The sequence below is a fragment of the Phalaenopsis equestris genome, unplaced genomic scaffold (genome assembly GCF_001263595.1).
Source record: "Phalaenopsis equestris unplaced genomic scaffold, ASM126359v1 Scaffold000540, whole genome shotgun sequence".
Classification (NCBI taxonomy): Eukaryota; Viridiplantae; Streptophyta; class Magnoliopsida; order Asparagales; family Orchidaceae; genus Phalaenopsis; species Phalaenopsis equestris.
In genome coordinates, this window is record NW_018164980.1 from 2,212,081 (window position 1) to 2,223,722 (window position 11,642).

At 35.1% G+C, this 11,642-nt stretch overlaps 2 protein-coding genes across 2 annotated transcripts; both read right to left on the bottom strand.

Moving 5' to 3' along the window:
- Positions 1-237: 237 nt before the first annotated feature.
- Positions 238-2,396, bottom strand: LOC110028953 (phosphatidylinositol 4-phosphate 5-kinase 4-like). Its single transcript, XM_020731035.1, has 3 exons — positions 1,503-2,396; positions 644-872; positions 238-568 (listed from the first exon to the last, which is right to left on the bottom strand). The coding sequence occupies exons 1-3, from the start codon at positions 2,291-2,293 to the stop codon at positions 422-424; spliced, it is 1,167 nt and encodes a 388-aa protein (XP_020586694.1). The 5' UTR covers positions 2,294-2,396; the 3' UTR covers positions 238-421.
- Positions 2,397-10,313: 7,917 nt separating this feature from the next.
- Positions 10,314-11,403, bottom strand: LOC110028965 (elongation of fatty acids protein 3-like). The gene has a single exon (XM_020731048.1). It carries the CDS (start codon positions 11,331-11,333, stop codon positions 10,521-10,523), a length of 813 nt encoding a protein of 270 aa, XP_020586707.1. The 5' UTR covers positions 11,334-11,403; the 3' UTR covers positions 10,314-10,520.
- Positions 11,404-11,642: the final 239 nt, after the last annotated feature.

Genomic DNA, 11,642 nt, shown 5'->3' on the forward strand with positions numbered 1-11,642 from the left:
ACCTTATCTCGGCAGGAAATGGTATATTTCACCTTTTTAAAGTTAAAGGTAAAAAAACAAAGCTTAGATGTAGATATGTAAATACATAGGAATTGGGTGGTATGTATGAACATGCCCCAAAACAAAAAGAAGACAAGCACATGAACTCCAATCATCCCAACTTGAAACAATTCAATAAAGAAAATACCATAATATAATTCAAAAAGCAAACTTGTTGGCATATGTACAACTTAGAGATAATGGCAGGAATGTTATCTTCTAAATTTTAATTTTTTTAAAAAAAGAAAAAATAAACTACTTCCTTCACTTGTGATCACTAACAAGCTGAAAAGACCTAAAACATCATAGTTAAAATTTACATTTCGAAGATTGATTATGTACATCATTCATCTCATAGCTTTTGCATTGTGAAATTTTCCATTCATCGTCCGCGCATCTGATTCTGCACGGTTTTGATAGCTGCTACTCGAGCAGCGGTGGCTGATCTACGCGACATTGAGACTGCCTTGTTCACTTGTTCTTCGACACGGGGAAGGAGAATCGCTTTCTCAGAAGCTTCTCTGGCGGACTAATAGGGAATGAAAAGTTAGGCATCAAAAGCACAAAATTAAGGGACTGGATGATATTCTGAGCATCTGTATACCTGCACGGCTCGTCGAACATTGGTGTCGGCGGAGGGCAGAGGATTCTTCAGAGATCCACAGTTCCATTCTCCTGATCTGGCTTCACCTAATCTAAAAGTATAGGTTCCAAAGCCCTGTCTTCTTCCTTCATGCCATGAACCCTCATAGCATTGCCCATTTGCAAAATGGTAAACCCCAAAACCATGAATCTTGTCACCGAAGTACTCCCCCGCATATTTATCACCATTTCTAATTCAAGAAAAAAAAAGTTTTTGTTTATAATGAAAAACTAAGTTTCCCATGAGCATGATGAAGTAAAATAGTTAATCAATTCAACAAATAAAAAAGGAGTGTCAGCCATTAATAAAGATCATATTTTGAGAGTGTCATCAAGTTGACTGTGCGCCAACTTAAAATTGGTAAGAGTTTGTTTGGTTATTGGATAATCTTCAGAAAAAAAAAAACAGAGAAAATTATAAAGAGTTGAGAAAAAATTCAAACTTTTCAGGTAATTTATTATCCATATGTTAATCTATCGAGCACAGCAGTACATACATCATCAAATGAATCTAATATCAGTATTAAACCTATGTAATCCAACAAGACCTACCAACAAAAGCAATCAAACAGTAAGATTATCTAAACTAAAAATTACAGCAAAATCATACTTCATAACGCTGAAAAAATCACATAACTATAGCCAGAAACTAAACATCAATTAAACCAAAAAAACAAAAGAAAATTAACAAAAAGAAATAATGTCCAAAGAAACATAATCTAATAAATCAACTCACCAAACAAAATGCAAACTTGACAACAGCTAATCTTAGAAAAATCCTAAACATAAACAAATCATAATCAAACAATCGATTTTCATACCTAAAGTGGTAGAACCCTAATCCGTGCTTCACCCCGCATTTGAACTCCCCAACATAACAGCTACCATCAGAGCAGCTCTGCACACCTCTGCCATTGCTCTGCCCAGCCACCCACTCACCGGCATAGCTATCACCATTATAGAAGCGATAAAAACCAAACCCATGCCGCCCTCCATGGCTGTACTGGCCGCAGTACCGGCTCCCCTTCGCCCACCGTTCGATCCCATAGCCATCATACTCGCCATTAACCCAATCGCCCTCATACCTCCCAAGCCCAAAGAAATGGTAAACCCCATTTCCACTGCACTTTCCTCCGTGAAATTCTCCTTCATAGAAATCCCCGTTGCTGTAAAACACAATCCCTTCACTCACAGCGCTCTCCCCCTTTTTCGGACTCGAGTTCTCCACATCCCCCTCCTCGTCGCCGATGAACCATTTCACAGACTTGCGGCGGCGGAAGAGAGAAAGACGGGACCTTTTGAACGCCACGACGACGGCTGAAGAGGCGATGGAGAGAAACCAGAAGAAAGGGAACGGTTCTCGAAGGTAAATGAAGGAGAGTATGAGAATGAGTAAGAGGACAAGGTAGAGGATGACGAGGCAGTGGCCGGAGTAGCCCGGCAGACTTGAAGAGGTGGCGGAAGAGAGCGGTGATAAATGAGGCTTCGCCTCCTCTGGGTCGGTACTAATCTCTTCGAGGGCGGGAAGGCTATGAACCGAGCGAATGGTCTGGGAACGTAGAAGCAAGGAAGGAGTTCGTGTGAGCTTCGACTTCGAGTTCTGTACTTCCATTCCTCTTCTCTGTTCTCTGTGCTCCCGAGCTCTTTAATCAAAGCGAGTACAGTAGAGAGAGAGTAGCGAGCGCCAAACGGGAAAGCTTTCGCCTTTAGGCCTATGGGATTATGAGAGAATAGAGATAGAAGCGTTGGAACAGGGGCATTTTACATTGAGAGGCGGCGGCTGGCTCAATGCTGACCGTCGGATTTAAATCGAACGGGCAATACCTCCGCAAGTTTCTATTGAAACCGAGGTGAAACCATCGGACGGACAGAGGAAAAGTACAGAGTGATATTGGCCGTTCGATCTTTGTGTCCGTCGAAGAAAGAGTGCGGTCACGTGCAGAGTAGGTAAGTCGCTGAATTTTGGAACCCACATTGCACCCATCTTGTGCAGAAGGAATCAAAAGTGGTTCAAATTGGGCGTTTTTTGAGTGCGATTAACTGGCGACTTATTGATGTGATGGAAGAAGCATTTGATGATCAATTCAATGCATGGTTAAAATCTATTCGCCAATGAGACGTGTACGGTGATCCTTATGTACGGTAAAATATGCCATCATCCCGCTTTTCCGCGGATATTTAGATTTGAAATTCGTAGGTTATTTATACACGTATTGCATCTCATTAAATACCTTCATATATATATATAAATTTAAAAATTAAAGTTTATAATATTTAAAATTTAATTATAGTCTATAGATCCATGAACGAAAATTTATTATAAATTTTGTGCTGTAAAAAGTATTTCTCATTGAATACATAGGAGTGAGAGACAATCAATTTTTATGTAGGAAATTTTATAAAAATATATGGGTTATTTTGAATTAAAATATTAATTTTTGATAAAATTTATAATTTATTAATTATTTTAATTAAAAAAATCATATTTTAAATTAGAGCAATAATTAAAATCGTGTATTTCTTTTAAGAAAAAATTAAAATTTATTCTGTACTATCCTACTTCAGCAATCGATTTAAATCGGTAATTAAATTTATACTTCATTTTTTTTTAAATTTTAGTACTAGTTAAATTTAAGTTTAATTTAATCCTTCTAAAAAGTAGCTGATTACAAATATTTTAACTCCATTATTTATAATTATTTACAGCTAAATAAAATTATTTAGCTTTATAGCATATTTTAAAGATCCATGTTTTAAAGTCAACGATTCGGTTTATGTAATGATGAAGGAAATTGACTTTCTTATCCCCTAACACTTTAAAACTAATTTAAAATTCTAAAACTGATTTAAAATTTTAAACCTCATTTTGACCTTAATAATTTGTCAACATAAACTGATTTAATTTCCTTTCAATAAAACATATTTCGTTTTGCACTACAAAAATAAAATATTTCAATTTTTTTATGGAGAACTCTATGTCAAAATATTCTATTATTCAAATAATTAAGATATATATATATATATATATATATATTTGCTCTCATTACTTATCAAAATCTGATTTATTTGTAAATCACATTTCAAGAAATAGAATGTAAGAAAGAAGAGAGAGACACATGGATAAAAGAGCGAAAAATAATGAATAGTAATGCATTGTGTCTTATTCATAAAATAAACCTCAAATATATAAGAGAGAGATACAATATGATTATGTTATATTTTTGCACTGGTTTAATAAGACTTTTTAGGATATTTTTGTTATTTTACATAAATGAGTCTGTCAATTAAGGTTACCTTTTGGCTTGGTCGATTGAGCTTGTTTGACTTCCACTTTGTAAGGTTGGTTCAATAGTTTAGTCGAGCTAGCAATGCTAGTCTGCTAAGTTTGATTGGCTCCGGGTCGGCGGGATTGATTTGATTAGTTAGGCTTTGTTGATCGGTTGATCTAGTCCGCTTGTCGACCTTTAATGCCTTGATGAGGAGCTTCTTTTGGTGGTGGGAGACTAGACTATTAGACAAAGGATGACTCACTGTAATCTGATAAGTTACTCATTTCTCAACGAGGAGAGCCTGTGGCATGATCATAAAATTTTGTTGTACTTGTCAATTATTGATCCCTGAAAAGGAGCATTAGGGGTGTTTGTGGTTGTGTGATGACGAGTGATATTGAGGAACTCTGTCTTTTCTCGGGTCACATATACTGGAAGGTATGTTATTGTATTGGACTGGTTTTCTTGTAGTGATTAGCACGCATGTTTATATATCTTATTTTAGTTTGATTGACCTGTATTCAGATCAATCAGTCGTCCTTTAGCCCCTCTCTTAGCTTGACCGACCTTCACTTTGGCCAATCACATATGAAAGAAATGGTGATATTAAATTTAATGATAGGTTTATTTTTCATTTGATGTCAAACATTTAAGTGTAATATATATAAAAAATATGAAGTTTTAGGTGTACATTTGTAAGAATATAATAATTATGTGACATGAATGTAATTTTGATGAAAATAAAATATTAATTTGTAGTTCTTGGAAGCAAATTTTCCGAGCAAGAATAAATTATGTACATTTAACTTCATTTTACTTAGTATTAAATGATTGCTGTTATGGGATAGTCATGCTATCAGTCATCGTGCATAATGATTTAGTTTGGTAAAGTTGATGTGATGGTGCATTATATGCAATCATTCATGTTGAATGCCGTTTATTTGGGACTCTCGCCCACAATCATCCATAATATGTTCATGAAAAAAGTCATCTGAAATAAAGAACAAGTCAACCTAAAAATAATAGCCGAAAGTGCGCTGCAAAGTGAACATAATTAATTATTTATTTATCATTATTTATAGAAGTAGAGATTTAATCATAATAATATTAAAAATTAATGATTAGTGTACTATAAATTTGAATCACTTAGGGTATGTTTGAGGCAGCTTGTGCATTTTAGGATAAACATCTAATTTTGAAACACAGCCCGCGGGTCGACCTGCGGCTAGGGCTGTCAAAACGGCTTGTTGTTCACGAACAGCTCGTGTTTGGCTTGTTAAAAAGCTCGTGTTCGCTCGATAAGTTAACGAGTCGAACACAAACTAAGATGTGTTCGTTCGTGTTCGGCTTGTTTTGGCTCGAAATGCTACTCATCAAGTTTATATATATATATATATTAAGAAGTATTTTTAAAAAATCTAATTGACTACAAGGCTACAAAGATTTATAATCAATTAAAATATTGATTAAGAAAATAGAATAAAAATTATTAAATTAGATTCAAATGACGTTTTAATATAAATAATAATTTTTAAATCTTGCTCAAACCCTTATTGTCTTATGACTATATGATTATGGTTGTTAAAAGGACTCTTTGTCCGTCAACAACTCGTGTTAGGCTCGTTAAGCAAACGAGCCGAACACGAACACACTTTTTGAGCTCGAAATATAAATGAGCCGAACACGACTTGTTTACACCCCTACCCGTGGCCTGCTTTTAGTGTAAAAAACTCAAACGCGGCAGCAACATTTTTAAAAACGCACAAACCAAATGACTAGACGGTGTTTTAAAAAACAGCGCCGCGCTTATAAGCTGCCCCAAACGGGCCCTTAGTCTTCTCCACAAGCCTTAAAGTTTATATAAATCATTTCTATATATGTTGTGATGAAAATCATTTGTCATAATATAATTATAATGTTTTAGCATCTGAATCTTAAATTAAAAGTGGGAGAAAAGAAATATCAACCAACATAAAATAATCTATGGAGAAAACATGAACAATACAACTACTTGCTAGTACATTTGACTTAATATGCATTACTAAAAAGAAACATTTTTGACAATGCTTAAATTGAGCTACGACAACAATTTTAATCTCATATAGTAAGCTAACAATAATTTAAAAATTATAATAGTTCCAGTATGATTGTGTTCAACACAATCTCTTTTCATCATGGTAGTTCAAATCACTGTATTGATAATAGTTTAAACACCCGTAATGCTGGAACTACTGGAGGGGTGTAAAACTCCACAACATGTCTGACAGGCTTGGGTTGATGTGCGGATGTGATCGGAGAGCGCACGCAGTAAGCGCTCGTAAAACTCCATAACATGTCTTACTATTTTTCTAAAAGAAATTGTTTGTGCGGCTAACTAACGAACAATGAAAGTCATTTATAAGCTTTACAATTTTACTTGCAGCTTCTCAATAAAATTGTATGGAAGCGTTCAGATCTCAAAATTTAATTTGTTCATCTCGATCATTCCAATATTTAAAAATAAAATGAAAAATATTTTGTTAAACAAAGAGAGGGAGTACAAAAGAGTTTGTAATTGCTTTAACTATTTTGAGCAACCAAAAAAGTAAACACAATTACAAGATCTAAACAAATTGTTAAGACTATTACATGACAATTACAATAACTTAAAATGACCCATAAGATAATAATTATGGTGAGACCTACAAACTTCTGATGAGGAAATAAACACAAATTATTTTTTAAGTAATTTATCCTATAAACCAAAGAAAGAATAAAGATCTATAATATTGTATATTTTATCGGCCAGTCTTCATCTTGGTCTTGAACAAAAGTGTTGAGTTCAAATGTGAAGACTAAGTATCTTGTGTGGACGTCGTTGATAGTTATCCTCCATGCTCCTACCAACTTAGTAATTTCTTATCCTATAAATTTACAATGTGCTCCAGTTGCATCCCACAAATTGATAGGAGGGACATAGAAGCAAAAAAAAAAAAAAAAAAAAAAAAAAAAAAAAATAAATAAAGTATTTGATAAAATTAGGAGATATTAGACATAGTTAACATACAAATAGAGGAAGACAACTTAGTTTTGATTGTACAGAAAAAATCCAAATCCAACAATCTAATAAAGAGTAGCAGCTATGAAAACTTGAAAAGTCTATATGCTTATGTGAAACTTTAACTCAAAAAATTCAAGGTTCTAATCTTCATTTTTGGAGCTTGAATATGATATTTATTCATAAGACTCAAAGTTTCATCCCAATTCCTAAAATATTGTAAGTACAAGTCAATTGCTAGCATTATACTAAGGAAAGAGAAATGTTGAGGGAGAAGAACACATAAAAAGTTTGCATAAATTTTTGCCTCTCTTCCATTTTTATCTTCATTTATTGCGTAAGTTCATATATTTTTTTATGTAGGAATGCCCCTAAAGTTGAATACAAAAGGAGCCAGTGAATTTCACTAAAGCGTCTAAGTGCCATGATCCCTACATGATTTTTTCAAAAGCTCAAAACATCAAAGCCATCCATTAGTGATTAAGTGTCCGAATTCAGTACCTCAGCAGCATATGTCATAGCACCGCAACACCATTAAAGAAATGAGTAGAAAAATTTTAGAGAGCACAGTGCTTCAACAATGAATGCTCTGAGCCTTGGAAGGATTTGTATAGCACCTAAGCGTTATCCTCTAGAGCTTTGCAGTGCCATCAATAGCAGAATAAAATATTAGAAGTTTGAGAGTTCGGAGCCTCAACACCATATCTTGAGTGTCACAATGCCATAATCGTAAAGCTGCGATGTGACAACCTTAACAAGAACAATTATCAAAGTTGAAGTTTGGATTCCTTAAGACTTAATTAGGAAATCATAAGGAGTGTAAAGATGTCCAAGTGTTTGTGTAGTGAGTGTAGTGCATGCATTGAGGGTTGAGGAATAGAGAAGAGAATTAACGAGCTTCTCTAAAAACAGAGTTTCTGTGGTGCAAAGGATCTTGTGTGAAGCATAGCCTTGGTCTTCTTCTTTTTCCTTTTCTCTTATGTACTTTGTTATAAGTTAAAAGAATTTGCATAGTTTGTAATGGCTTGCAACTAAGTTTTCATTCCTTTGGATTAGTATTTGAATTAAAATTTTAAGTTAATCCAAATAGTATTCTGATTTTCTTGAGATTCAATTATATTTCATTAACTATTAAATTGGCCATTTGACTGTTAAAATTTAACATAATTTAGAAATTATGAATAAATGCTTGTGAAATGATTAAATTAACTCACAATCCCATGGTAGAATAAACAAATTGCTAATTAGGAAGTGTACTCTTTTGAGGGTTGTGGAGAGTTTGGGGTTTTTGCATGATTTATTCTACTTAACTACGATAAGAAACTGGCGTACTTTTTAACAACTCAGAAGAGACCAATAAGTTCCTTACACTTGATTGTCAATAATATTTTTGAACTATTGGATAATTCGAAGCTTTAGGTATCAATCAAGAGGAAATTTTTTATGCAGATTTTTAAAAACCTTTAAAAAGCATAATCTTTTTTTATTAATTACTTTAATTTTATGAAATTTAAGCATAAGTATTGGATAAAGCATTTGACTTGTTAAGTGCACATTTGGTATAATTTAAGAGTTAACATAGTTCCTTACAGGATCGATAACTCGAACCCTATTCATATACTACTCTATCAAAATGTACACTTATGCAAACAATTGTGTGTTTGTATCGCAAACCACACATCTAGTTGGAATTAGGGATGTCAGAATGATTTGTTGTTTCCAAACAGTTTGTGTTCGACTCGTTAAAAAGCTCATGTTTGATTCGTTCGCTAAGCAAATGAGCCGAACATGAATAAGGACTTGATTATTTATGTTCGGCTCGTTTTAGCTCAAAATAATTAAAAATACTACTTATCAATTTATATATATATATATATATATATACACATATATATATATATATATAATAAGATTTAAGTGTGGCCCTCAACTCTTAACATTTTATAACTATTTACTAAATTGTCAAAATGACTCTTTGTCGCGAACAGCACGTGCTGAGCTCATTTACACCCTTAGTTGGAATCACTCCTAATACTAAATGCATTATTTACTGGATGCTCACTGAAAGAAGTATGCTCCTCATTTAGATTACATAAAACATATAGATTAGTTGAACATTAGAATCTTCTAAACCTTGGAAGCATCCATTAATGCATACTCTACATTGGCATTTTTTTTCTATTGTGTTTTTGAGTTGACTCTTGAATTATAAAAAGCTTTTTAACTCATCTTTTATATTTAGGATTTCATTTATATGTGGTTGTCTTAATCTTGTCCATTTTTATAAAAATAGAAGTTAAAATTAGACAATTATTGGAAGAGCAATTAGAAAAATGCAATGACTATAGCTATCGCTAACATGACACGACTAGAAAGTTATATTATTAGTTTAAAGTTTGTACATGTCATATTGGTGTCACTTGCAAAACATTGAATTAATTTTAATAAAACTGTGTTCATGTGTCATTTTCATTACAGGAATTTAGCTTTTTTTTTTTAGCGGTCACAATCTGTCAGTTATGACAATCTGTCAGTTATGATAAAAAGAATCGTCATTTTTAATAAGACCAACGGTTTAGTGACGGTTTTAAACTTATAAGTAATACACTTGTAGGTAATTTCAAAACATACTGATATTCTGGCAGTATAAATGTATCAATAGATATCTGATAATTTGATATCGTAGATTCTTTAAGAAAATTTGGGTTGATCGATATCTAGCCTGAAAGAGTGCTCTCCGTCGATCGTCCTGAAGGTTGATTACTATCTTGCGAGAGCTTCTCTTGGCGTTTTCCACCGATCATTTGAATAAAGCGCTTCTCTTGTGAATATTCAGTCAAACATGATCATCAAAGACTATGGATTATTCATGCTGACACATTTTTATATGTACGTTATAAATCCAGGACTTTTTTTATTCTTCTTTCAACCTCTCATTCAAATATCACATTCAAAATCAAATTCTCAATTGCTTTGGCTGTAAAAGAACAAAAAAAAAAAAAAAATACTTTGGGGCTAATCTTGTAAATAAAATCTGTTGAATGTTATCTGTTTAATAATGCCAACCACAAAACACAAGGCATGAAAATTCCCACATCATTCGGAGGAAAAATTATTGCATACATACACCGCATGCAGAGATGCATGCGGTGTCCGATCTTGACTGTAGATCACGGTGATCTATAGTTATGATGTATTTCGGTGGGCCCTACTTAAAATTTTTTTTTTTCAAAAAAATTTTGATTGCATCCACCGTTATCTACTGTCAAGATCGGACAGTATGCAATAATTTTTCCATTTGCAGAGAAAAAATTGCGTATATAGCATTAGGGAGTTCTGTTATTCAGAGGGTATTTAGGGTTATATCCATATTATATCTCATATAATATCTTTGTAAGTTACATGTAACCTACAAATATATGAAAATAGAAATATGAAACTTACTAGAAGATACATATAAGTTATAAGTAGATTACCGAGAAATTAGATTAATTGTAACGCGGATATAACTCTCAATTCTTCATTCCGCAAACCTATACGCTCTCCTTCTCCTTCCCGTACGCGGCGGAATGAAAATCAACGAAGAGCAAAAGCAGAGACGCATTAAAAACAGCATTAAACAGCCAACCCTTCAACCCCTCGCACCCGCCGCCGCTAAAATGCATCCACAGAAACCCAACCGAAACCAGAAAGCTGAAAACAAACTGCGCGATCTGAAGCCTCGTCACCGCCCGCTTCCACCGCCTCCCCCACCGCCACCCAATGCTGGCCGACAAGTAATAACCGTACATTGCTACGTGTACTCCGGCGTTGGTGATGAGCCCCACAGGGAGCAGAGACTGAGCTGTGGAGAGCCAGATGTAGCACATGAGGACGACGACCGCATGGTGGTAGACGTGGAGAAAGGAGAGGCGTTTGCCGCCGGCGAGGAGGATGAGGGCGGTGTCGACGAATTCGTAGATTTTGGAGAGGTAGAAAACATGGGCCCAGAAGAAAACGGGGCCGGAGGGGGAGGTGGAGGGAGGAAAGCAGAGGAGCCATGAAAAGGAGGGCATTTGGGTGAAGGAGGAGAGAGAGCAGCCGAGGGCCATGGAGGCAGAGAGGAGGAGGAGGATGATGTTGTGGAAAGTGGAGAGGAGGCGGAGGAAGGAGGGAGAGAGGGAAGGGAGAGGGAGAAGGCGCAGGTGGAGGAGGAGGGTGAGGGAGAGGTAGGAGAAGATGGTGGTGAAGAGGAAGGTGAGGGAGGAGGCGAAGGTTTTGTTGGGGATCCATTCAAAGGAGGAGACTGCAGTCGGTTCCACTAGATATCGCCGGAGAAGATGGATTGGGAGGGAGAAAGATGACATTTTTGATTTTTTTTGTTGTGGTGGATTCTGGTCAGTTTGGAAATGGGGGAGGAGAGGATTGGGTGTCTATCGGACGATTTTATGGAGCTTGGTTCGGTTACCGGTGGTGAGGAAGTGAGTTTTTCTCGGCCCTTTTTATTATTATTATTTTATTATTTTGACATAAGTGATAATACTCACCGGCAGGGCTCTCAAAACGGCTCGTTGTTCGCGAACAGCTCGTGTTCTGCTTGTTAAGAAGCTCGTGTTCGGCTCGTTAATTTTGTTCGATAAGTTAACGAGCCGAACACGAACTAAGATGTGTTCGTT